The 27556-nt window shown below is 39.7% G+C and overlaps 1 protein-coding gene and 1 non-coding gene across 5 annotated transcripts; both read left to right on the top strand.

Annotated features, from left to right (window-relative positions):
- The first annotated feature begins 3990 nt into the window (after positions 1 to 3990).
- eif4g1a (eukaryotic translation initiation factor 4 gamma, 1a) lies at positions 3991 to 26047 on the top strand. 4 transcript variants are annotated; one of them, XM_058745901.1, is made up of 33 exons: positions 3991 to 4744; positions 10877 to 10956; positions 11133 to 11251; positions 11340 to 11423; positions 11600 to 11632; positions 13278 to 13457; positions 13544 to 13628; positions 14359 to 14469; positions 14789 to 14940; positions 15015 to 15107; positions 15194 to 15272; positions 16862 to 17806; positions 17907 to 17995; positions 18098 to 18284; positions 18958 to 19091; positions 19177 to 19296; positions 19398 to 19790; positions 20432 to 20578; positions 20671 to 20904; positions 21086 to 21190; positions 21341 to 21610; positions 21741 to 21849; positions 22320 to 22434; positions 22539 to 22801; positions 22895 to 23019; positions 23116 to 23288; positions 23457 to 23582; positions 23674 to 23755; positions 23851 to 23949; positions 24150 to 24284; positions 24415 to 24496; positions 24620 to 24760; positions 25628 to 26047. In XM_058745901.1, exons 3-33 carry the CDS (start codon positions 11177 to 11179, stop codon positions 25807 to 25809), a joined length of 5148 nt encoding a protein of 1715 aa, XP_058601884.1. In that variant the 5' UTR covers positions 3991 to 4744; positions 10877 to 10956; positions 11133 to 11176; the 3' UTR covers positions 25810 to 26047. The 4 variants fall into 4 exon arrangements, with proteins under 4 accessions (XP_058601884.1, XP_058601878.1, XP_058601894.1 ...); XM_058745895.1 differs by having other exon boundaries at positions 19383 to 19790; XM_058745918.1 differs by lacking the exon at positions 14359 to 14469 and having other exon boundaries at positions 3994 to 4744.
- LOC131533475 (small nucleolar RNA SNORD66) lies at positions 19831 to 19906 on the top strand. The gene has a single exon (XR_009269119.1). It is a non-coding gene; the product is annotated as a small nucleolar RNA SNORD66 (small nucleolar RNA).
- Positions 26048 to 27556: the final 1509 nt, after the last annotated feature.

Raw genomic sequence — 27556 nt, 5'->3', positions numbered from 1 at the left:
TTAATTGTAACATTTCATGATGCATTTCATTGTTTCATCATATTTTGTTCGCTTCATTCCTCCTTATGTTTATAGCTACACCTCAGGGTCAGCGAAGAAGGCCTTAGGAGTGCCACGGGGGGATCTGCTCCCCTCTCATTCAGTCCAGTCATTGCTTGGTTTAAAACCTTTCCCTCCAGACACTTGATTGGACCGACATCTGTGATTATTTATCAAAAATCATTGGCTACTCCATATCAGTGAACCCCTTTGTGTTATTACTGAATGAGACCAGTGTTGGGGAGTAACTAGTTACATGTAATGGAATTACGGAATTTAATTACAAAATAAAACTAATTGTAATTAGTTACAGTTACTAAGAAAAAATGTGTAATTAAATTACAGTTACTTATGAAAATGTTAAGGATTAAAAAGGGGGTTACATCTGATTTTTTTTTTCACACACACTCCCACATACAGATTTAATTGATTTCTTTCATAAATTGCAGTGACTGCTCTAAAATATGAAACACCAATGTTTCAGAAGTTTATAACATGCTTATCCGATTTCCAAGACATTGTTAGATTCCAGTGTTTCCTGTCATAGCTATGCAAAGATTTGATTAAAAAAAAAACAGTATCATAGCTATTAAACTATTTCTTGTTATGATTTTAAATCTGTATTTAACCTCAGAATGATCTAAAAGTAAATCTGATTTTGTGGTGGCTGTGCTTCAAAGGGGACACCGGATGCCCATTTTCCACAAATTGGTATGATTCTTTAGGGTCTTCTTGAAATGGTCTCAGTGCTCGTGAAAAACAACACCCTTTTTACCATGTCAAAAACAGCTCTGTTCACAGCAACTCATTTCGCTGCATAACTCTTTACATGCTAATAAGTTCTGCTCACCCCGCCCCTCTCTTCTGTGGAAGAGCAAAGGCAATTTGCAAATAATCATAAAAAATATAAAGTGTGAGACTTATTTCTTCTGGAGGTGCAGCTGGATCATGAACAATGGGTACTGATCCATCCTTGAATTTTAACTTTTTAATAAAACCTGCCTTGAATTGTCCCTCATTCAGAAAGCAGTCTGGAGTAAAATGATTTGCGCAGTATGGTGACCCATACTCGGAATTTGTGCTCTGCATTTAACCCATCCAAGTGCACAGACACAGTAGTGAATACACACACTGTTAACACACACCCAGAGCAGTGGGCAACCATATATTGCTGCGGCACCCGGGGAGCAGTTGGGGGTTTGGTGCCTTGCTCAAGGGTCTTACCTCAGTCGTGGTATTGAAGGTGGAAGTGAGCGCTGGTTATTCACTCCAAAATCAAAATGGCTTGATAATTGAGACTGTTTAGGTTTTTGGGTGGAAAAAAAAGAAGGAGTTACTTTTTATCATTGTAGGGTGGTTGTGTCCACATACTGCTTAAACACATTTATATGCAAATTAAGATATTTTCCATGCAATGTCTCCTTTAAAATTAAAATAGTATAATCTTAATTCAAGTGATGAAAGATGAAGTACTACTGTAAGGTTAACCCTGTCTGCTTTACATGTTTCGGAAAAAAGTAATCAAAATGTAATTCGTATGTAATCAGTTACATTACTTTAATAAAGTAATTGAAAAGTTACACTACTTATTACATTTTAAATAGGGTAACTTGTAATCTGTAACCTATTACATTTCCAAAGTAACCTTCCCAACACTGATGACGACTCTATACTGATGCTTTCTGATTGAACAAAGAATGTTTGTCTTGCCGGTTTACATCTGCTAAAAAATGCTACGGCAAAACTCACTCTCTTTACACGCACTAAATATTTAGAAGTGGCTGATACAGCTTAGTGACATTATAATGCTGGAGTTATCCACGGCATATATATATTCTGTATTCCATGTAAGTCTTTATATTTTACTTAAATTAATAATGGCATATTGATTAAAGAATGTTGGGAGTATAACTCTTTTCAAGGTAATGATTTTGGATGGGTAACAAAGGCTAAATCAGAGGAATATAGATTAGACAGTGTTGGAAACTCAGAAGCGAAGACCAGGAGACTCTTAGGTATCTTCAGCATAGTTCTTTATTGAGAACGCGCTGCGTGGCGCTGCAGTCATCACAGGCCTAACCAAGGCAGTGTTACATTGTAGTTTATATACAGTGGTGTGAAAAAGTGTTGGCCCCCTTCCTGATTTTTTTTTTTTTTTTGCGTGTTTGTCACACTTTAATGTTTCAGATCATCAAACAAATTTAAATATTAATCAAAGATAACACAAGTAAACACAACATGCAGTTTTTAAATGAAGTTTTTTATTATGAAGGGAAAACAAAATCCAAACCCACATGGCCCTGTGTGAAAAAGTGCTTGCCCCCTAAACCTAATAACTGGTTGTGCCACCCTTTGCAGCAACAACTGTAATCAAGCGTTTGTGATAACTGGCAATGAGTCTTTCACATCGCTGTGGAGGAATTTTGTCCCACTCTTCTTTGCAGAATTGTTTTAATACAGCCACATTGGAGGGTTTTCGAGCATGAATGGACTGTTTAAGGTCATATTTTTCATATTAAGGTCACAACTATTTTGTTTCTCATCTGTTTATGAATTTCTTAAGATCGTGGAATGATGTGTTGCTCTTTAAACATGCTTCACTTTGTCAGACAGGTTCTATTTAAGTGATTTCTTGATTCAACAGGTCTGGCAGTAATCAGGCCTGGGTTTGGATAGTGAAATTTAACTCAGCTTTCTAAAATAATGTGGTTAATCGCAGTTCTTTCATGATTTAATAGGAGGGGCAATTCATTTTTCACGTTGGGCCAGGTAGGTTTGGACAGCTTTTTTCCCTTAATAAATGAAATCATCATTTAAAAACTGCATTTTGTATTTACTTGCATTATCTTTGTGTAATATTAAAATTTGTTTGATGATCTGAATCTTTTAAGTGTAACAAATATGCAAAAAATTAAAAAATCAGGAAGGGGGCCAACATTTTTTCACACCACTGTACATTTAGGGGGCAGTGCTTAGGAATGGAGTCAAAGCGCCTGGGTTGACGACCTTAAACAAAGCATGCAAATGAAGTATTCAGGTACAGAAACCTGCCCCATTTAACCAGTCCTAATCCAATCAGCATAACTGCCCAAAGACTGGGGCAGGGGCACCAAGAGCCATTACAAACAAAAGGTGAGAGTCTCCGTTATCTGGCTCATTTGACTTACAATAAGAGAACAGGAACTGGCAGGAACCTCTTGATACAAGCTTTGTTTAACAGAATCGTTCATCTGATGTCATCATCGTTACCATAAATGCTAAATACAATGTATTTCGCTTTAGTTTTTCAGGTGATTGTATGTAAGGAAGGACATAGGATCAGTAGATGTAAGTATCTGTTTTAACAGTCATACTCCTATTAGTAATATCCCTATTTGGTTGTTTCCAAAAACCGAGGTAGATATAAATATAATGGAACTAAACGATAAATGGGAAGAAAGTGGGAAAGGATACGTGGCGAGTCAATACATAAAAAGCTAAGGTTTGACCGCACAGGATTAAATAAAACATTGTTTTTGTTAGGTAAAATTAAATCAGATGAATGTATGAATGTAAAATCACAGAAAATGCAGAACATATACTGTTGCATTGTAGGAAGTATAGGGAAGAAAGGATTAGATTAAAGCAAAAGATAAGTCAGACAGAAAGAAAATGGAACCTTGAGGGTGTTTTGGGAACAACAGGAGAAGGGTAAAGATGCACAGGATGCTGTTGTGGAATATCTGAAGGATACAGGGGTATATTATAGGATTTAGAAAGTAATGGGGTAAAATTTTGAAATTATTATTTATTTGTTTTTTCTTTAAATAGATTCATTGAGATATAATCCATGTTGCATAGTCAGGTACAGTAGGTGGCGGTATGCACCTGATAAATCATGATTGCAATCCGCCATAAAACTAAGAAGAAGAAGAAGAAGAATGGACCATTGAATGCCGTATTTCGCATGTAGTATTTCGTCAAATAAAAAAAATGAATAGATAGATAGATAGATAGACTGACAGACAGATGGATTAATTTATTTAATAATTAAAAATTCAGTGCCGTATTGATTTATGCTCACGGTTCGTTTTATATCTATTCATTATTTCTTACAACATTCCGTCATTTAATTTTATAAACACGTGTGTTTTGAATGGATGTTTCGTATGCGAATTTATAAATTAACGTTCATAATCTGAAGTCTGTGTAAGTGGAGGAGACTTTTATTATTGCTCGTTATTTCTACCCTTGGCGAATGACCCCGCAGTACTCAGGTTGATTAACCCGGAAGTACCCACGCGGCTCACTGAGCACTCCGTCCGGTTCTGCGGGCTCAAGGGGAGAAACGCTGAAGCACCATGGCTCTGTTCTAATCGCGTTTATTAAGAGAAGTGAGATCAATTTACCGGCAATCCGTCACCATCCGCGCCTTAAACATGGACCTCCAGTCAAGAGGCTTGTCCTGGAGGCATCAACTTTGTCAGTAGTAACATCTGGAAACTGTATTTATTATTTTTTCCCCCCATACTGTCACTTTTTCTAGCCTTTGCACGCTACATGGGATTTAAACCTAAAGTGTCAGCAGCTAGCCAACACTTCTCACTTGATTAACTCAAATATTCCTGTGGAAACCAAGACGCCCTCTGTAACAAAAAGACAAACTTTCAAGAAACACGTTGACGGAGTCTCGCCCTCAAGTTTTCCCATTTGTCTGCGGAGCCGGGTGAGTAATCCTACTGCTTATGCTAACTTTGATAGCCGCGTTTAAACCGATAATCGTAGGGGCCAAGCGGGCCTAGATTGATCCTCACGACGGGTTTAATGTTGATGTGTGCTCACGTATCAAACATTTTCTTCGTGAAACGCTTTTCTTTTAACTTTTCACTGATTATTTAATCATTTTTCCTCCCTGATAACCCGGTTATGTGTTTCTGGGGCTTTATTTTCCAGCACTTGGCTTTTTTTTAGTTTCACACATTCATATTGCTCGTATTTCTGGGAATCGGTCCTCTGAAATTTGGGGAACATACAAACTCGGCACAGTTTTGTCCCGTTGAGGTTTATTTGGCCTGTCGACTGTGGATGGCTTGTTCCCTGGTATTTGAGGAGCATTTGTGACCGTTAAATGTCTCATGTGACGTGTAGAAGCAATGTCGGCACGCGGACGCTAGAATAAGTTTGACCGAGTTTTTCCTCCATAAACTGTACTTTACCGATGTGTTACACACGATACTGTAAACGAACCGGAGCGTCGATTTCACTGACCGTCGGCTTTCACCATGTCATTGATTTAGAGGGGGGTTAGCTATTAAGCTAGTGCGGTGAAATCGACACTTCCCTTCACGTTTGCTTTGGGCCCGGCTTGATTTTATAGGTTTCTCAGATGGTTGTCGAGGTGAGTTTTCGTCACATGGCGTGTTGAGGTCGTTAAATCTTGGTTTGGGAATAAAACGATGTTGTTATGGTATAGAAAGTGGAATGAATCTGAACGTGTCGGTGCCATATGGAGGCTAGCGATGTTAGCCACACCGGCAGTGCATCATGGCTGCGCTGTGACACGTCTGTTGGAGCAGCTCGCTGCTTTCCTCGCACTTCTGGGAACTCAGCGTGCACAAAACTCAACATTTGGAAAATGTTACCCTAGTGGTTTCTTTTTTCAGCTGTACCTATGTGTTTTGCAATGAGTTTAAAGCTATTTGGATGTTGGAGTTTCAGTATATGAAGGATTTCATAATTGAATCAGCCTTTTTGGTTAATTTATTTCCTCGTGGCTCTGTCATATGAACCGCCATAGTGGGTTTAGTTGCTTAAAGGTGTAGTTAAACCCCAAAATGTACTTTTTCATTGTATATTCACCCACTTTCTTTTGTGGAAAACAAAATGTAATACAGTTTGACAGTTTCTGTTACCGTTCACTTTCATTGTGTGGAAAAAGATGCAGTGGAAGTGGATGGCAAATGCGAAACATCTACTTTTGAGTTATGCAAAAAAGTAATTTATGATGGGAGCAACTTGAGGGTGAGTAAATGAGTTTTCATTTTTGAATGTGAAATATGGCTCTGTGACAATCATTTAAGGTATATATAATGGTTGTTGCAGAGAGCATTAAAGTCATTCACACACACACACATATTATACACTTTATGTACTTTGCTTAATATTTAAATTCTGAGAAAATTATTATTGTTTGATGCTAATTACATAAGACATTACAATACAATTCAATTCATAAAATACATTATAGAAAATGCAGTTACATGATGCATGATATGACAGTGTTATAGATATATTACAATATAAACATTACCTTGTTATTAATAACTATTATGACAAAATAAATAACCATGTTAGTATATTATCTATTTGTAATGGTGCTTTATAACACATACATCTCTCTCTCTCTCTCTCTATATATATATATATATAATAAAAAACTATTGTAATATATCATTGTGTTTAGTAAACTCCCTCACTAGAGTCTTGTCAATAGGTCATGTATCCGCTGATAGCTCTCTAGTAAAACTAACCTAAAACGTAAACTGTTCAGGTTATATTCAGAGAAGTTGCTGCTATGGCTACTTACCTTGAAATTGACCTCCATTTTTAGAACCAAACGCCGAGTTTAAACTCAGTTTATTTCAGTGAGTTTATTCCTGCAATTATAGTTTAAATGATTAAAGACATTTTTTTTTAGTGCTCATAATTTTTGTAGATAAATGGCGCAGCCACTGGACAAGGATGAAATGTTCACATGTATGTTGAACACCTGTGTTCGAACATGCCATCAAATGGAGTATACTTTGATAGGTTGAGCGTTCAACCTCTAAAAAAAGTATACTTTGGGCCTCAAGCTTTATGCGTATGCAAGGGCAGTGTACAGTGCGCGTGACGCGTGTTTCGTCATCAGAATAGTACGCGCACCACCTGATTTAAAAAAAATATATATATATATATATATATTTTGTGTATGCAGGTCGCACATGTGCACTGAAAGATTTTTGCAGTAATCAGTTGTTCCACAAGGTTGCAACTAAGGGTGTCAAAAGTAGCGACTTTTACTGTTTAAAAAAAAAAAAAAAATGTGACGATGCCAGCATTTCCCGCAGGGAATTCATTGGGCTGTCTACTAACACCAGTGACAACAGTGTAACGGCTTAAGATTAATTCAGTTCAACCCCCTTTACCTTCTTTCTGCCAACATTAAAGAAACACAAATTTGATCTGTTCTCAATTACTTAAATGCTATGGGAGGATTTGCTTGATTGTTTTAGCCTATTTTATTTAATTTTGAGTGTTGTTGAACAGATTCTTAAAGGGGTCATCGGATGCCCATTTTACACAAGTTGATATGATTCTTTAGGGTCTTAATGAGAAGTCTATAACATACTTTGGTTAAAATTTCTCAATGGTAGTTTAAAAAACACCTTTTTTTGCCCTGCCAAAATCAGCTCTGTTTTCAGTGAGCTGTTTTTTAGTCCATGTTGCTTTAAATGCTAATGAGCTCTGCTGACCCCGCCCCTTTCTTCCATGTAGTGATGAGCAGACTGTAAACTTCAGCCGGCAAACTGGCTAACTAGCACATTATTAGGAAAGGCGATTTGCAAAGATTCATAAAACCCTTATACTCACTTCTGTTGATGAAGCTGGATCACGAATGATTTGTGCGAACATAGGCGCATTTATGTAGATCGGGATCGGCGCATTCCCTTCAAAACGAAAGTGATGTTAATCCTCTGCATCTTCAGCGGCTCAGATGTTGTGAGTAAACGACGACTGCTATATTCTTTACATGCAACAACAAAACACCTCAATCGCTTAATCGGAGACATTCTTGTCTTCTCCTGCACCGGAGTCGACACAATGGCGGACAGCTCTCAGCTCACTCAGGGCGGGTCTAAGGTAAGACAGCATTGTCAATCAACTATCGTGGGAACGGTCTATGCAGAACTACGTCATTCCGACAGGAACCTCAGAACAGCCTGGTTTAAGAAAGGGGATTTTAACGTAGGGATTTAAAAAAAAAAAAAAAAACGCTTGAAATATAGTGCACAAAAATTTTGATGTTTTATAATGTGTTTGTGGCTTAACAATAACACAATAGCATATGCACAATCAGATTTGGATCGGTCTCGTCTGACCGATACCCCGATCCGGTAGAAAATGCCAGTATCGGAGCGACAGTGCAACAGTGTCCCGGGCCGTTGTTTCACAGTAGAAAACAAATCTAAAGAGACAGAACTGCAACAAAAACAGATGCACGCATTGACAAGCGCTTGTGAGCGAGAGGGTATGGGATAGCCCATCTTTGGTTTAGAAGAGTTAAAAATATTTATCGGCCTTAACTAATGGGGAAAAATGGCACTGGACATGGATGAAGCTTTTAAGAGGTGATGTGTTGACTGCCTGCATTTGTGCACAACATCAAATGGAGTACACTTTGAAAGGCTACGCTTTCGACTATAGTGTACGCGTATAAAAATAAAATAAATTTTTGCAATGAATCGAATTCGATTATCATTCACAAATCGTCAGTAAAGCCGGTTCAGTGATTGGCAGTAAATCGCCATCACCTGCTTTCAGATGGAGTGGCAAATACTACACAGAGCCGAAGTTCACTGACAGGCAAGGCAATATCGCGTTCATAATCGCAGACGAATCACATTCGATTATGAATGCGACATTGCCTAGCTTGTCAGTGAACTACGGCTCTGTGTAGTATTTGCCACTCCATCTGAAAGCAGGTGATGGCGATTAACTACTAATCAAGAATCCGGCTTTACTGATGAGATGCGCATGATAATCGAATTTGATTAATTGCACAGCCCTACCTCAAATTTAGGGATGGACTTTACGATTGTGTGCTGCATAAGCCGGTGGCTTTTGTGTGAGTTAGTAATGGGTGTCCAAGATGAAATGAAATGACATCCAAAATTTTCTGAAGACAGTTGTTTTCCTTGAGAAATACAGTGATTTAAAAACATCTGCACCGGGTTTGATTTTGAAACATGCAGTGCTCATTTTTATTCAGCGAAGTCAAAGCCTTTTGGAAATTTATTTGTGGCTGGCCACCACAAATAAATCAATGTATGGGAAACACTGGTGTCTTACCAGTTCTCCCAAATGCATTGATCATAACTTGAGACTGGTGTTCCCTCCCCCCACCACCCCACACACACTTCATCTGGATGTCACGGATGGCTGGGCAATGGGCTATATTGAACACGCGCGTGGCCTACCCTCCCCCTCGTGCCATAAACATCCCATGTTTAGCTCGTTCATCTCTAGGTTTTCTACGTCCTACTTTAGTTACACCCATGACACCATGCCTTTCTGACCTGTTGTCCCCCTTATTTTTTTTCCCTTTTGAGAAAATTCATAAATGTAGATTTGCCTTGTTGGTCTGTCAAATGCTCTCATGTTCCCTCTGAAGGAAGCACATTCCCCACGTGCTTCACTTTCCCCAGCATCGCTCACCTCCCCCGTCTGCCCTCTGCTAGAAATTCAGGTCTTTTTGAGAGGGTCTGAGGGTGTTTATTGGTTGCCATCTGTTGGGATCAAAAACACAGAGCTGGATGGTAAGTCCTGCCCTATTGTGTGAGGGTCACAGGGGGCAGACAGACACTCCCAGAATGAAGAGCCTACATCTCTATAACCCATGGTCTGAGCTCTCCAGCTGCTCTCCTGTGGCTTCCCCATCCTTTCTCAGCTGAGCTGAGTGATTGTTAAATGCCTGGTCTGGCTCTGTGTGTTTGAGATCTTAAGGGTGTGGTCTTATCTCAGTTGACACTAGACCCCCACCCGTTCTTTACTTGCTGGCAGAGAGCATTCATTCAGGCCTTTCTGCGAGCGTAATCAGGTACACAGTGTACATTGCTACAGCGTAATTGGTGCGTCTTATAGTTCCCGTCTTTGCTGCCGTCATGTTTTTCACTGATGGAACTTGGTTCCTTTTGTTGATGCAGCTGAAACTTTAACTTGTGTTCTTTGAAGTGTTTTAAGATGAATAGTATTAGTCGTGGAATGTTTCCTACTCTTGTGCATAGTCTGTCGCTACTATTACTTTACTACTGTTCAGAAGTTTGGGGTTGGATTTATTTTTTTTTGTTTGTTTGTTTACAAATGTTACAAAAGATTTCTTTTCTAAATAAATGCTGTTCTTTAGAACTCTCTTTTCATCAAAGAATCCTTGAAAAAATGTCATGGTTTCCACAAAAACATTATACAACACAACTGTTTTAAACGTTTATAAGAAATGTTGCTTTAGTACCAAATCATAGAATGATTTCTTAATCATATTAGAATGACTTTCAAGCATGTGAAACTGAAGCTTCAGTGATTCAGCTTTGAGCTTGATAAATATATTAAAACAGAAAACTGTGCTTTTTATTGTCTTTTAACCCCAAAAAGCCTTGGTGACGTTTGAATGATAGCTTGTGACGTAATCAAATATTTGAAGGATTACACATCGTACATCATGAGGCTGATTTGTAGCTTGATTTTCGTTTGTCGAATGAAACTTAGCTATGATTGCATATTGTTAGTCCCACTTTGCAAAAAAGAGATGGGTGTGGCTTCAGTGTGACTACAGTGTTTACATTTTAAGTTATTTTAGTCTGACAAATCAGGTCTGTTTTTTTTTTTTTTTTAAATCAAGTTTTTGAATTGCATTTGCATACAATGTACTTATTCACAGGATGGATCATATTCTTGTTGTACCTACATTACAAGACAGAATTTGACTAAGAAATCTGATTTTGGTTGTAAAATGAGCATTCCTACCCTGTTAACTGATTTACTGATGCTAGTAAGTTTTTTTTTCTGTGCAATATTAAACTAATTGCCTCTTTCTCTCCAGGGTGAATTGCTGACACACTACACAAGGACTCACCCTGAGGACATTTGGATACCCCAGAGATTCATAATACTAATTTAGAGGTATGATTTTCACAAATTATGTAAGACACACATTATTGTATACGTCACTTACATGGCTGTAAAATTAATTTTGATTAGTTGGCATTATAAAGCTCGATCTTTCTATATTACTTTAAAAATATGGTTGGTTGTATGTGATTTATTAATCATAAAATCATGTTTTCCTGATTCATTAGTTTGGCAGGCAAGTGTGAGGCCCCTTCATGCAGAACCACAGGAAATGAATAAACCACCTCAGCCTATAACAGGACCCCCTGCCATTCCCCACCCCGCCCAATCGCCAGGACTGACACAGGTGAAAGCGGAATCGGCGAAACCTGCAATCATGATCAGGCATTTTTGAGTCTCGTTTAATAATATCGGTGTTTCCATTTGTTCCACAGGCTGCCTATCCCCCAGGTCAGCCTTCCTCTGTTGTTTTTCCCGGGCCATCTCCACAAATGAACACTGCACCGCAACCCAGACAGGTACACCATCTTCAAGCTATGAAACTCTCCACGACCGACAAAGCTTTCTGTGCGTTTTGTGGCTTAGCTAGATGTCCTAATTCCTGCTTGTGTTTGAAGAAAAACTGCATGTGTGGCAAAGTCTGCCTCCTTTTTGCATCTCAACTTTGACCTTTTACTCTTTACTTTTCTCCCAGTTTGCACCAGGGCCTCGTGCTTTACACCAACAGGTACTACCAATTTTCATGAACTGGAGCCTGCTTGATTTCCAAAGTCTTCTGTCTGTACCCCCCAACACACACACACACACACACACAACTAGTCTGTAATAAACTGCGGGTTTTCTTGCATTTGGGTGCTGCTTTCACTGGTCTTTCAGTGTTTTCATTACCATTGTCAGTAGGGTTGGGAATCCATATGTTTAAATTATCATGTTCTTAGACTTGATGAAAGTGATGACATGAACCCCATACTGTCTCTTTGGTTTATTCAGTGTCATTAAGACAGTTTCAAACCAATTAGTCTTTCTGATTGATTTTTTTTTATAAATAGTTGGCTCATTAGTTACTGGTGGTACTAAATGCTTTCTTTAACCAAGTTACTTTTACATTCAACCAAATAATCCGTAAGTAATTGGATTGATGGGTGATTCAGACTGAAAAGCTTATAAACGCCTCAAGCCAAATGAAATTTCACTTCCCAATTTTTATGCACACGTTTATTTATATATTACAAACTAGTATATTTAATATTTACTTATGACATTTGACTCTTCTTCAGCTGTCTTTTTGGATATGTCATCAAGGCAAAATCAGTTACACTTGCCGTAGCACCGGTAACATTATTGGGATGCTTTCTTCAGTTCATAACATGATGACTGGGCACTATGTGTGCACTGTAGTTTTGTTATCAATACATGTAAACAAATGAGCATTGGACTGCCATGCTTTGGCTTCATTTAAACAAATTTTGGAATCTGAAATTGGATTGGAATCAGTAGATTTTAAATTGAGTGATATTGTGAACAATGCAATGGTTTCTATGTAGACTGACGATTTTTTTTTGTCAATTCTCAACCCTAACTGTCACAGACTGCATGCATTTTAATAGCCATTTTGAGTCTCATCCTTTCACCATTGCCTGCTTGTTCCCTGTGTGCCACTGACCTTTGTTGTACTTGAACTGTATTTCTCAGGCTGTTCTTAACTCTGCATGTTGGAAGCTTGATTTCACTGCTGAAGGCTAATGTTTACTGCTGCTGCTTGTTGTCTGTTTCTCTCTCACACCTTCTCTCCACTCTATTTCTTCTGCTATTTTGTGTGGCTGAAGGGTGGATTCAGGTCACTGCAGGTAACTGGCCCTCTCATCTGTCCACAGCCAACATAATTAGACCGTCCAGAGTTCTTGTCATATATGCATGTCAAATTGTACATGAACATTTTAAAGAAAAAGCAAGTTACAAGTTATTCTAATGAAGTTTGTACAGTAAGACTAGAAATTTGTGTTGGGGTCATTTTGACTTTGTGAAAGACCACAAAGGATAATAGTTTATTCATAATTATTGCTGTGAATTGATGCATGTTAGGAAACATGCCAACATTTAAGTTTTAAAGAATGAATGTGGCAAGTGTATGTCACACTTCTGCTCTTCTGTTTGTAATTAGAATAAATAAGCGTCAATTGTTCATGTCAGATATATTAATCTTAAAATATAGTCTACACTACTGTTCAAGATCATGTGACATTGACATAGTAAAGGCAGCTGAAAATGTTGTCGTGTTTGCATGGATGTGGATGTAATAACAGTACAAAAGTAACAGAACATGTGAAGTTTGGTCTTGCGTGACTTCTGAATCTCTCTTATTTCGTCAACAGCCGTACTACCCTAATCGGCCCAACATGCAAGGCAGTGCCCCTCGGGTCCCACCCAGCAGCACCCCCCGGTCTGTTGCACCCACTCACGTCTACCAACCTACCTCACAGGTTATGATGATTCCCCAGCAACAGTTGCAATTCGCCAACACTCAGGGCCATGCCATTTTCCTACACGGACAGGTAGCACATTGTTCTTTTAATAGCCAAGTTGTGCACTTTTTGTGAGGCTGTTCGTGCATGTAACAATTTTTTGTTTTCTATTGTAGTACCGCGCCCCCTACATGCCGCCAACGCAGCAGTACTCTGCAGGCTTTTACCCTGGAAGCAGTCCAGCTGAATACGGTACATATGGTAAGAGGCTCTGCTCTGGGCCTCCCCTGTTTATTTGAACCACACAACACTGTTTTTTTCTTACTTGTATATCTTGCTCTTTTCACTCAAAATTGGTCTTGCACTAGTCTGTCGAACACATCGGATTCCTGATTACTTAATACAAATTACATGACTCTACAAGTGTTTTTCATAATGTACCAGTATATTATTTTTTTGTTAGAGAATGAAGATAATGTGCTTAATGTGCAGTTACATTAGCAAAATAATTTTGGTCCTTTGTCAATAGTATGTGAATGCACTCATTACAAAGAAATTACTTTCAATCCAAACTGCATTCTTTTTGAACTTGAACCTGTTGTGAAATCTATTACCCTCACATGAAATTCCAGATCACACTAATTACTCCAGAAATGACTGCGTTACCACAAAACTTTGTGTGACTGCTTATTCCACTTCTTTTTTTTCTTTTGGAATATAAAATGCACCTGTGTATGTTTTGGATAGATTATGTAACTTCACCTTAGACTTATTACTTTTAGATTAGTCATATACATTAAATAATATCCTTGTCATAACTAATTACTAAACGCCTAGTTCTACCCTTCATGTCTGCTCATATTATTGCCTCACTAACCGTGTTCAGCACTTATATCTGCTGCTTGTTGTTTCCTCTTACTCACTCTCGACCTTTGTCTCTTTCTGTCTTTTCTTGCTTTCCTCTCTTCCCTTCTCCTTTGGCTGAGTTCAGATCCCTCTCTGGCAGGGAGGGAGAGGCAGGGGGGTGGGGGGAGAGGTGCAGGTAGAGAGAACGGACGTCTCTCGCTGCATGGAGCTCCTCTCACCTCCCAGCGCTATCCTGGTGAGTCTGAAGCGCAGGGCTGTTTCTGTTACACCTCGTCTTTGTCTTAGCCTGGCTGGTTGTGTTTTAACACGGCAAGCATGTAACCTTTGACTCGGTGTCCTAGCCAAAAAAACAACTGCAAACGTTCTGGGATCGATCTGTGATTATCATTAAGTGATTTATCACAAGAATGATATGAAATGTTGTTCTTCCCAGCGCACCAGAAAGTGTTTTTGGCGGGAGGGGGAATACTTTGCATGTGTATCCCCCTCCCATTAAAGCTGACTGTCTCTTATTTAGGTATCTAATCTGGTCTCTTTTTTTTGTTGTTGTCTAGCGGCTGCCTATTATCCTGCAACACAGCAGTACCCAACGTCAGTGTCCGCCACGTCTGTCATGATGAGTCCCGCTCAGCAGCAACCAGCTCCACCGCCACAGCAAGCTCCGCCTCAGCAGACAGGACCAGTCAAACCGAGAGAGCGCAAACAGGTGAGTGGAAACAACATTTGGTGTGTTTTCATTTTGATCCATTTGTCTGTGACTTACCAGTTGTTTCCTTACAGATCAGAATACGTGACCCCAACCAGGGTGGACGTGACATCACTGAAGAGATCATGTCTGGTGGAAGAACGACCTCCACACCCACTCCTCCACAGGTTTGTTGATAGCTTTATGCGTTTATAATGACATGAGCATGGCAAAAATTACATGCTGCTTTTAACGGATTCCTGTTCTTACGCAGACTACTGGTCCAGATGTGTTAGGTCCTGTCCAGACCAACGGTGAAAGTGTTCTGCCTGTTGCTGCTGTGATCAGAGCTGGTGAGTGTGCTTTCTTGACAATACCCAAACAGGTTGTTGACGTTTAATCAGGGAGTTCCAAAAGTGATTTCCATGGCTCAAAATGTCAGAGGAATAAAAATTTTGGCACCAGAAGTTTTAAATCCATCTAAATACAAACAATATCGACCTGAGGCAGTGTTAGCAAGAAGTGCATTTTATTTGGAGCAGTACTTGATTTTTATACACTGGAAGATTATTTCATTATGAAAAGTGAAATTTTTCTCAAGGTGGAAATGACAGGCTTTGGTGTTATCTGATTGACATTTTTTGCTGAAGAATCAAAAACACCTCAAAGGCCATCTTTTTGTGCTTCCTTTTTTGTCGCAGTAAGCTTGACTGGAATTCAGCACTCAGTACCTTCATTTTTAATATGTTGTGTGTTTTTAAAAAAAATAGTTATTTATAAAGTGCTTGTCTGAAGATGGAGTATTCCGTTTTATTAATTTGCCTGCAAATTGAGAGAAGTCACGTCTTGCATAACTTGACTGTTTCGCTCTATAAGTTGTCACTTCATTCACAGTCCTATAAGTAATACGTATATGTAGTGTTATATTGTAATACTTAATGTTTAAAACAACTCAAAAATAATTTTGTGAAACATCTTATGTTTGAGGTTATCTTAACTTTAGATGTTATTTACTCTACCAGGAGTTCAAATTTGTAAGAAAAGAGATCATCAAAACATTTTTGTTTTTAGGATAAAAAAACATTCTTTAGAAAATAAGGAAAATGGCTAATAGCAAAAAAAATCCAGTAGGTACAATATTCTGATTGTTTTTAAGCACATAATGTACTCGTTCTAATAAATTTATATTGTAATGTACTCAATATATTTTAAAAAATCAACTTAACATTGCTGGTAGGTTATCATTGCACAAATTAACGCACTCTCTACATTTAAAAAATAAGAATTAGAGTTCTAAACTAAAACACTGTCTTCACTGTTTCAAGCACACGCGTTCACAAACAGATCACGACACGTTGCGGTGGCACTGAGAAATTCAGCAACACAAACTTTTTAGCACTGCCCCGCAATTTTATCAATAAAATAGCTTAATCGCTCAAGAGCTACATTATCTTTAGCATTTATCCACAGTGGAGAGAGTGCGCATACACATGGTTTCCAGGTTAACAAAGGTAAGTAACACACGTAGCAGATATTTCCGTATTGCGCAAGTGGGATGCTCCGTTTCGGGGATTATGTCTGTTTATATCAGGCAACCCTGTTGTGTTCCTCTGCGGCCAGATTAAACCTTGTTGTAGCAGCCTATATATTATGCTCTATTCATTATTTATTAGAAACCTCGCACTTTTCTACTCTATTTTAAACGCTTTGTATTCAAATTAAGCGCAGTCCACTGCTGCACACTTGCCACAATATCGATACTCATATCGTCAAATATCTGTGACGATACATCGTCATATCGATGTATCGAATACAGCACTAGAATCCAGCCCCAGGAATGTGTTCCAGGCCAGTTTGAAAGATAAAACGGCAGGTGTATTTACACATATTTTTGTGGGTTGTGCTTATTTTGTGTACACTGTTTCCTGTCCTTAATGCTCAGATGATCAAGTGAAGTCCATGGCACCTCCTCCAGCTGTGTCCACCCCTCCTCCAGCTGTGTCCACCCCTCCTCCAGCTGTGTCCACCCCTCCTCCAGCTGTGTCCACCCCTCCTCCAGCTGTGTCCACCCCTCCTCCAGCTGTGTCCACCCCTCCTCCAGCTGTGTCCACCCCTCCTCCAGCTGTGTCCACCCCTCCTCCAGCTGTGTCCACCCCTCCTCCTCCAAAGACGCCAGAGCAAGCCCCCATTGCATCTTCAGCAGCTGACTCTAAACCGGTGTCAGAGATCAGACCTGCTTCACCTGTGAGCAAGATTCCCATTACTCCAGAAGAAGACCCAGTGATATCCCCAGCGCTCACACCTTCTCCTCCTCCTCCTCCTCCTGCAAACAATCCCCAACTTTCAAATCCTCAAACTTGTGACCGTGTGGATGCTCCAATACTCCCTGATGCCCCGGTTCAAAAGGAGGAGCCTGAGGACACCCCTCCAGTGGAGCCAACTTCTATTGGTGTTGAGAAAGAGGAGTCAGAGGTAGCCAAAGAGAAAGAGCCTGAACCTGTGGCCGAAACAGAGGCCGCTTCTGATGAATCTATCTCGGCTGCGATCATCTCCACACCTGTGGAGCCGCCTCCTGCTGTAGATAATGATGTTGAGGTTGCTTCTAAGGACACCACCCCTCTATCCATGGAGACACCCGTTCCAGAGCCAGTCGTTGATGAGCCAAAGGAACAGCCTTTGCTTAACGGTTTGCCTGAGGACTCGGCAGAGGCTCCAATAGTGAAGCCAGAGAGCTCCACTAATCCGGTTGCTGAACAAGCGCTTCCTCAGGTCCAACAGAGCTGCCTTATGGCTGTGGAAGCACCTGTAGAGGAAGCAGAGGAGGAGAAACCAGAGGAGACGCCTGCCCCTGTAACAGTCTGCCCTGTTGAGGAAACGAATATGCAAGGTGGGGAAATAAGGTCTTGTGGAACAGTTAGCATATTGTTTTTTTGGGGGGGTTTTTCTCCTTCAGGATGAAGTTTGACTTTTGGTTTCTCTCTTCCTAGCTGCCGCGACACCCGTGCCAAAGAAGAAAAAGAAGATCAAGGATCTGAATAAGAAAGATGTAGGAGATGTCCTAGATGCCTTCAAAGAGGTTTGTATTTTATGACACATCTTGGCTTTATTACAGTAGGACTTCGGTGTCTGCTGTGAAGAGTACACTTGTGCATTTATAAATCTTCTGTATCTGTTTCAGCCTGAGGAGGAAAAGCCTACTCCTGAGCCAGAGGTTGCTCAGAAAGAGCCCTCCCCTGCTCCAACCCCTGCCCCAATAGCTGAAGAGTCAGACGAAACATGGGAGGACAAAGAGGACAAGCTTGACACAGAAAATATTGAGCCTGAGGCGTCTAAACCTGTGGAACAGAAGTATCAATATAAAGAAGGTTAGATTATTTGGATCTCATTTGGTAGTGTTCATCCTGTTTTATGTATTATAGCAATATATGAGAGTACTTTTATTTAAAGGGCAATTTACTGTTAATAGACTATCGTTCAAAAGTTTTCAGTCAGTAAGATTTCTTAAATGTTTTCGAATCTCTTATTTTCACCAAGGCTGCATTTAATTTGATCAAAAATACAGTTTATCCGTAATATTGTGAAATATTAATAGACTATTTTTATACATTTTAAAATATAAATTTATACCTGTGATGGCAAAGCTGAATTTTCAACTGCCATTACTTTGTCTGTCACATGATCTTTCAGAACTTATTCTAATATGCTAATTTGTTGCTCAGGAAACATTTTGTATTATCAATGTTGTAAACGGTGGTCTCGCTGACCACAGACTTTTAAATATACATTTACATTAATGCATTTGACATGTTTTGATAAAATATTTTTTACCTTATTAAAAAAAAAAAAGATTTTCATTATTTTGTGTGTTCAGCAGTGAATAAAATTTAATGTTTTTAAATTGATATAAGATGGGAATGCAAAAAAAAAAAAAAACTTGGAAAGCTGGTACATAATGAGCAAGGCAAATTCACCGTGTCTTATTCTAAATGTTTGTGGGCCTGTTTTGCAACCTTTTTTCTCTTCACTCTCCTTTTGCAGAGCAATGGAAGCCCATCAACCCAGAGGAGAAGAAACGATATGATCGAGAATTCCTGCTTGGCTTCCAGTTCATTGGTGCAAGCATGCACAAGCCAGAGGGTTTGCCGCACATCAGTGATGTTGTCTTGGACAAGGTGAGGCTTCTATCTGGACCCAAAAGGTTTAACCTGTCTCTTGCTAAAAATGATAATCACCCTCTTGCTTTTTGCTGGACAACAGGCAAATAAAACCCCCTTGCGGCCCTTGGATCCCAGGAGTCTGATGAACTGTGGGCCTGATTTCACACCCTCATATGCTAACTTGGGTAGACAGTCATCTGGCGGAGGAGGGCGAGGACCGGTAAGTTGACTTTCTTTACTCTCACGATTCAAAATTTTGTTAAGTAATGTGGCTGTATGTTGAGATCGATCATTTATTTTTAAAAGTTGCACTCCTCTCAGTCTGCACGGCGCCCTCAGCCAGGTCGAGGCAAAGACCAAATGAGTCGCAACCCCAAGATCATCACCAGCTTGTCTCTTAAAGACAATGTGGAACTCAACCAGGCTGAGAATGCTTGGACGCCTACAGTGAAGAAACAAGTCCGAGTCCGTGGAGGAGAGGAGGAAGAGGAAGTCTCAGAAGCTGTGAAAACGCAGGAGCTGTTCCGCCGCGTACGCAGCGTCCTTAACAAGCTAACGCCACAGATGTTCCAGCAGCTGATGAAGCAAGTGACGGAGCTCACCATAGACACAGAAGAGAGGCTCAAGGGTGTCATTGACCTCATCTTTGAGAAAGCCATCTCTGAACCCAACTTCTCTGTAGCTTATGCCAACATGTGCCGCTGCCTTATGGGGGTAAGTAACGTTCGTCTGTATGTTGGCTTGCATTTGTGGGCTCCAGTGACGACTTCCAATTTGAGCCACGTGTCTTGGCCACTGATATACTCTGATGGGATTTAGAAACTGATGAGCTTTTGATAGTGTTTGTCTGGAATATGTTTCATTGATTTGTCATTTCCTCAGTTGCAAATGTAGATTTATTTCTCACCTTTTAGTGAACTATCCACTTGTCAAGCTCATGTTGTTTCAAATCCATAATACTTTAGTTCGTCTTCGTATATGACAAAAAAACATAAAGATTTGTCGCTTGAGTGAAAGTCCTTTTTTTGCTAAAAATGTTGCTTCACAAAGTTAATAAAAACATTGTTAAAAAAAAAAAATCCATGTGAAGCTGTTTAATCCAAGTCTTCTGAAGAGACTCGATCTATTTATATGATGAACTGATTTAAATTGAGCCTTTTATTCACATACATGTATTGTAACAGAGGCTTCATCGTCCTTGTTTGTGTAAACAAACCTCATTGGTTCTCGTGCAACAAATCTGTGCTTTTGTGTTTACCACATTGGTGTAATTGATGACACAATTACCTGAATTGCTCATTTAAAAACTGTAAATGGGAAATATTTGAAATATTGTTACTGATTTGCTTTTCCAGCTTAAAGTCCCCACTTCAGACAAACCGGGAGTCACTGTGAATTTCCGTAAACTACTACTCAATCGTTGTCAGAAGGAGTTTGAAAAGGACAAGGATGATGACGAGATCTTTGAGCAGAAACAGAAAGAGCTGGATGCTGCCACTGAGGTGACGTCTTGCCACATTTGTAAACAATCAACTCTGTGCAAGGTGTATAAAATAGATCTGTTGAAATTAAAGCGGTTTTATTTTTACCTTAGGGAGAACGTCAGCGCCTGAAGGAGGAGCTGGAGGATGCCAAGGACAAGGCACGTAGACGGTCGCTTGGAAACATCAAGTTCATCGGAGAGCTGTTCAAGCTGAAAATGCTGACAGAACCCATCATGCATGACTGCATTGTCAAGCTCTTGAAGAACCATGATGAGGAGAGCTTAGAGTGCCTCTGCCGGCTGCTCTCCACTATTGGAAAAGATCTAGACTTTGAGAAGGCCAAGGTACAGCACCATTTGTATTTATGCGGAATGCTGCAATTGACCAATCAAATACCCATCAAATTATCACAATTATGTTAGGTCTACATTTCTTTTGCGTGTAGTATATTTTTCTGTTTTATAGCATTTTAGACAGTCGTTTACTTTGTTACAGTCAGATTTAATGTTACTCTATTGTATGCAGCCTCGAATGGATCAGTACTTCCACCAAATGGAGAAGATCATTAAAGAGAAGAAGACGTCTTCTAGAATCCGCTTCATGCTTCAGGATGTTTTAGACCTCCGAAAGGTAACCACGTGCTTGCAAATTTTCTTCATAACAGTGGCATTTGCCACTGTAGTATTTGTCAGTAACCTCATTTACATTTCTTGGTGAGTTTCAGTTCTTCTCACTTTATATCTTCATTCTTTTAACTGTATAATATATGGTCTGTCACAGAACAACTGGGTGCCCAGAAGAGGAGATCTGGGTCCCAAAACCATCGATCAGATCCATAAAGAAGCAGAGATGGAAGAACATAGAGAGCAAATCAAAGTACAGCAACAGCTGCTGTCTAAGAAAGACTCCAGTCAGGGTCGAGGTGGCCGTGGTGGGCCGCACTCCTCTGGGGGCCGTGGTAGCCAGACCCAAGATGAGGGTTGGAACATAGTGCCTATTTCCACTAAGAACAGACCGATTGACACCAGCCGCCTCAGTAAAATTACTAAGGTGAGGCTTTTTCTATTTTAGAATTACTGACTTTTAAGAATTTAGTTTTTAAAAATTACACGTTTTCATAGCATAATGATTTCAGATGTTTGATGTGCTTAGCTATATTTCTCCTGTCTTTTTTCTTCAGCCTGGTGATTTCAACAACCAGCTGCTGGCCCCGGGAGGAAAGGGCTCATGGGGTAGCTGGGGTAAAGGGAGCAGTGGAGGCACAGGAGCCAAGTCCACTGGAGATCAAGGTGAGCAATCGCCCAGTCTTATTTACCTTGGACCTCACACAACATAGAGAAGCTCAGCTTTTTACTAATGTCATAGATAGACTGTTAGTTTTAATTGCTGCTGTTTACCAAGGCAGTGGGCATGAGTGATACCTCAAATCATGTGACTTTAGGAAAGTGGTATTACATTTAATTGAAATCAGACTTATGTTTTTGTGGTGGATGATAAAACTGACATTAAAAATACAGACCGATGAATCTGTGTCCCTCTGTCAGAGTGACTTAGAGACTGTGATTTATTTTTGTCTTAAACACAGAGAACATTGTAGAAACAACTCTTAGCGATCTTAACAACAGCATAGAAATCACCCTCAAAGTTGTAGCTCGCGTTTTGCAAGCATCACTCATTTTCTTCAGAGAATGTAAAGATATGGTTGTCTGTGTTTTTTGTGATAAATGCAAGTCTAATGCTGTCCTTCTATCTCATGCAGACCAGGGGAGACCGGCCACTAGCACGCTCAACCGCTTCTCTGCATTGCAGCAGTCTGGACCCCCTTCATCAGCATCATCCTCCTCACTTGACTCTGATCGTAGAGTGCCTCAAAGGTAATTTTATAGTGCTATTTTTGTTTTGAAGGGTAAATGAGTACTAACATCAACGCTGCAAGAAATCTAATTACACAAGTTCTAATTACAAATCTGCTGTGCAGGAACAGCTCCAGTAGGGACCGTAGCGATAGAGATCGCGGCGACCGAGACAGGGATCGCTTTGACCGGTTCGATAGTAGGCGGGAAGACCGGGACAGAGGCCTCGACAGACCCCGTCAGGCCATCACCAAACGCAGCTTCAGCCGTGAAAATGAGCGCAGAGGAAGCGACAGTCGTGGGCCAGCAGATTCTGTACGCCGTGTGTCCAGCATGACAGAGAACCGTGATCGAGGCAGTCGAGAGCGTGATAGAAGCAAGGAGACAGGTAAGAGTCGATAGTCTTAAAGAACTGTGCAGTACAGATCTTTGAGTTGACAATTCATAAATTGATCAACACTTTACCTGTTGGGTTTCTCAGTGAAGCCAATGTCGGCTCCTGCTCCTCCACCACCTGTTCAAGCCAAACCCGCCCTGAGTGAGGAAGAGCTGGACAAGAAATCCAAATCCATCATTGAAGAGTATCTCCACATCAACGACATGAAGGTATGTACATCTGTATATATTATTGACCCAGAAAACATGGTGAATTTACAGGTTATTTTCAACCTGGCATCTTCCACTTATGTTATTCTTTTGTAGGAGGCATTGCAGTGCGTGCAGGAGCTGAACAGCGCCTCTCTGCTCTTCGTGTTTGTACGGAACGGTGTTGAGTCCACACTGGAGCGCAGCACCATCGCTAGAGAGCATGTGGGCCTGCTGTTTCAGAAGCTTGTTAGTGCTAGAATATTACCTCCGGAGCAGTACTACAAGGGGTGAGTTCATAGGCCGCTGCAGTTTATTATTCTGTGCAATAGTATGTCAGGGATGCACATAATGACATCTCAACATTATACCCATTTTTCAACGCTGATTTCTACACTATATAAATGGTTTCTCTGTGGCTGTGCACTTATTTTATTGTTTGATTTCACCCACTCTAGACTGCAGGAGATTCTGGAGATAGCAGATGACATGGCCATTGACATTCCTCATATTTGGCTCTACCTGGCAGAAATCATCACACCCATGTTGCAAGAGGGAGGCATCCCCATGGGCCAGCTCTTCAGGTTAGGCAATGAACCTTGGTTTTCAGATACCTATATGCAAAGATTATAAACCTTTAAATAAAACCATCTGATCTTTTTAAATCATCCACAGGGAAGTGTCCAAACCTCTTCTCCCTATGGGCAAAGCAGCAATCTTGCTTGTTGAAATACTTAACCTTCTCTGCAAAGGACTGGTAAGTATCATCCTGTGGCAAATGCTTATGAAATATTTGCATATGTTGCATGTTCAGAGTTTTACATTTTTTTTACTTCTCTGTAATGTTCTCAGAGCCACAAAAAAGCTGGAGTGATGTGGTTTGAGGCGGGACTCAGCTGGAAAGACTTTCTGCCTGAAGATGAGGATGTCAATAAGTTTGTTACAGAGCAGGTACTAAAAGCTGTTTTGTACTGTATTGACAGGGTCAACATAATTTCTGAAATATGTAGTGTAAAAAAAAAGTAGTGTTTTTGTATATTTTACATGCATTTGTACTTATATAATTTTGTATATAATTTGTACTTATAGTGCATATGTACTGTGCATATGTCTTTGTGAGCCTGAAGGTCATTAAGATGTTATATTTGCAGAAAATGGAGTTCACTCTGGGTGAGGAGTCTGAGAAGCCCAGTAAGAAGGAACTGACTGCTGAGGAGCTGAGTAAACATTTGGACAGGTTGTTACAGGAAAAAGCCAACAACCAGAGGATCTATGACTGGGTAGAGGTGAGTGTGTGTGCTTTGGCTGTGATTCAAGGCTCTTTAATCAAACATTAAGGTATTGCAGCGATCTGCATTATGGGTATAACATTATGCACATGGGACGTGTACTGACTGGCGTTTCTCTCCTTTAAAGGCCAACCTAGATGAGCAGAAGATGGGCTCCAATCAGTTTGTCCGGGCCCTGATGACGTCTGTGTGCCAGTCTGCCATTATATGTGAGTGAATCTATTAGACGCAATCCACTTCCCTCACTTTAGATCCCTCACTTTTGACTTCAGACCTGAACTTGCACTGACTTGTACTTGATGTTAATTGTGTGCATTAATGAACTGTTATAGGTGAGAACCCATACAAGGTGGATGTGGAGCAGATTACCCAAAGGGCCAAGCTGCTGCAGAAGTACCTCTCTGATGAAACAAAGGAGCTGCAGGCACTCTATGCTCTCCAGGCTCTCATGGTGCAGATGGAGCAGCCTGCCAGTGAGTTCTCTTTCTTTCTTTTTACACACTTCCGCCTTTTCAGTCACGTGCACAGATGACATTGCATTCTTAATGCCCAAAAGGACTAGTGTTTTTTTTGTTTGTTTTTTCAGTAATTTCTCAGCATTAATGATAGTATTTAAAATTTTATTGTTAATCTTTTTGCAAAATGTGTGTTTATTTTTTATTTAAACTGCTCTTCAAAACTTTGGGGTCAGTGAGATTTTTAGCACTAAAAGACTAAATGCTTACCAAGACGACATTTATTTGATCAAATTCTGTAAAAACAGTAATATTGTAAAATATAATTTAAAAAATGTATTAACATTTTGATTAGACGTAATTGAATTTTGTGATATCTACATTTTTCTTCAACGCGAAAGTAAGCCTATGGGTGAGACTTCCGGTTCATTAGCCGTTATAGATGAATAACGAGAAGAATAACAACGTGCAGTAAACGGTAAAACTTTGCACTACAAACCAGTGAGTTCATAATTAAGATAATACATTAAAATAATATCGTAAGACACAAATTTTCAATATCAAGCAGCAAAATGAACTGTTTTTGTACAGCTAAAAATAGCTGGACGTGGATGAGACCGGAAGCTAGACCCATAGAATTTACAAATGGTGATTTTTTTATTGCAAGAAAAAGGTGGAGAAAAGCTGAATTTTCAGCAGCCTTTACACCAGATACTTCAGAAATCATGCTAGTATGCTGATTTGCTGCTCACTAGACGCTTCTTATCAATGTTGAAAACAGATGGTAATATTTCTGTGGAAATGGATACACTCCCTACTTTTTTAAAACAAAAAAGTACAATGATGGAAGTGTAGCTGAATAAGTGTTGTCTCTGTTTTACCCAGATTTACTGCGCATGTTTTTCGACGCGTTGTACGATGAGGACGTGATTAAAGAGGAAGCCTTCTACAAATGGGAGTCCAGCAAAGACCCAGCGGAGCAGCTGGGGAAGGGTGTGGCCCTGAAGTCTGTCACTGCCTTCTTCACTTGGTTACGGGAGGCAGAGTCCGAATCGGACAACAGCTAATCCTGAACTTTGCTAGCCCAGGTAGCATTGGAGAGAATCTGCTGCCAGGGACTAATGAGAGGAGGATGTCTGGCAACCAAGTTGAACTTGATCCTCATAAAGCCAATCTTATCTGTTCAGGGTGGCTCTTGACAGATATAAACTACAATCATTTCTCAGTCATTTCTTTTGCTCTCTATATATATTGTGGCTTATGTCCACCAAAAACAATAAAATGTAAAAAAAAAAAAAAAAAAAACTCTGCAGGACTGCTTTAAACGTGTTACCAATTCATCGTCATTTATTTTTAACGAGAAATTCTTGGGGAAAAAAGTACAAACCAACGCTGCTCTTACATGTTAATATAGATTTATATGCAATGTGGTATATGACGAAACAGACATGGTGTCATATATTGTGTAGAGGGTGTGAAGGCGATCATGTCATTATTAGGTTTGTAATGTCAGATCAAATGCAGGCGCTCTTACAGGCGTTTTCTTTCGTGTGCGTGCAAGATCTACAAATCTACAGAGACTGATACATGAGCGTAATATTTGATGAATTCTCGACGAGTGACGAATGAAATTTGAGTAGCGTTTGTATTTCGCGCTTTTTTTTTTTTTTTCTCCTTTCCTGTATCCTTTAGAAAAGGGGTGGACCTGTTGAAATTCAGGATGATGGTCTTGGATGGACTTTGACCTTTTTGACCTTAGTGCTGCTGGATGAGGTGGGGGTCCAACATGCTTCCTACTAAGCCATCCTTGTCCTGCTTCCTAGCCCACACTTTTGCGTCTTACCTCTCTTGAAGAACTGATGGGGGACTTTGTGGAAGCCCTACTTGAGCAAGCCTGCGGTGGAATTTTAAGAGAAATCATAACTTGAAGCATATAGAAAAATCAACTTGATGAAATGACAGTAATGATCCTAAAGCCTTTTCTACTTGCAAAGTGGAAACACATTTCAGGAGCGTTCTGTACATACATACGGAAATGTTTTTTTTTTTTTCCAGAAATTAAAAGTTAAAAAATCTGATGTAATGCCATTAGTTTTTTTCCAACAGAAATGGCAGTTTCCCTGTATTTAAGATTTGTTTTCTTCCAGATGGTAAGAGGTGCTTACAATGATCCATTGATTAGTTTTATTGGAAAAAAGTGTAAATATTTTTTGCTCTTTATTATTTAAGGAATTAAATGCTTTCGCATCAAACTGGAAAACGTTGGAGAGATGAAACATTGCAAATAATAAAAGATTATCAAGTTGCTAAGTAGAGTGTTTGAGGGATGTGGGGTCAGTTATTTTTATTGATTTTTTTTTTTTTTTTTGGAGCATGCACATTGTGGTGTTCATGGAAAAGGTACAGCGTGTTTTCCCTGTGGAGAAATTCATTGTTAGTGCTTTAATGTTGTAATGAGTCTTTCTGCCAGGAGAGGGCCTGCTGAACAGATTGTTTAAACCAATGTGACATGGCTTTGCTCAAGTGCTTAATTTGAGCATTATTTCTTTTCTTTTTTTTTAAACGGAAGAAAAGTGCAGATGGCAAGGGATTCAGCTTTCAGTTTTAGTATGAAATTTTGAAGATGAGCAGTGTCTCGGCTGGAAACATGCTATTTCAGAAAGCATGTGTAGAGATGCTACAAAGTAATGACGTTTATGCTGATTCATATCCTGCTATCCACTGTGTAATATTTATGGGTCATTCCATAAAATGAGTGCCTTTTAAAAAGGTGCTTTTAAATTAAATAAGAATTTAAGAATTGTATCAGACAGT

The sequence above is a fragment of the Onychostoma macrolepis genome, chromosome 02 (genome assembly GCF_012432095.1).
Source record: "Onychostoma macrolepis isolate SWU-2019 chromosome 02, ASM1243209v1, whole genome shotgun sequence".
In the NCBI taxonomy this organism is placed as follows: domain Eukaryota; kingdom Metazoa; phylum Chordata; class Actinopteri; order Cypriniformes; family Cyprinidae; genus Onychostoma; species Onychostoma macrolepis.
The sequence above is the reverse complement of the archived record's forward strand: the minus strand, read 5'-3'. Positions and strand labels throughout refer to the sequence as shown.

Coding starts and splice junctions, on each gene's coding strand:
- eif4g1a (XM_058745895.1), top strand. CDS start 11,177: ATGAATAAACCACCTCAGCCTATAACAGGACCCCCTGCCATTCCCCAC. Junction 19,297..19,382: donor GCGGAGGAGGGCGAGGACCG/GTAAGTTGACTT, acceptor TATTTTTAAAAG/TTGCACTCCTCTCAGTCTGC. Junction 21,611..21,740: donor GCCTCAGTAAAATTACTAAG/GTGAGGCTTTTT, acceptor TTTTTTCTTCAG/CCTGGTGATTTCAACAACCA.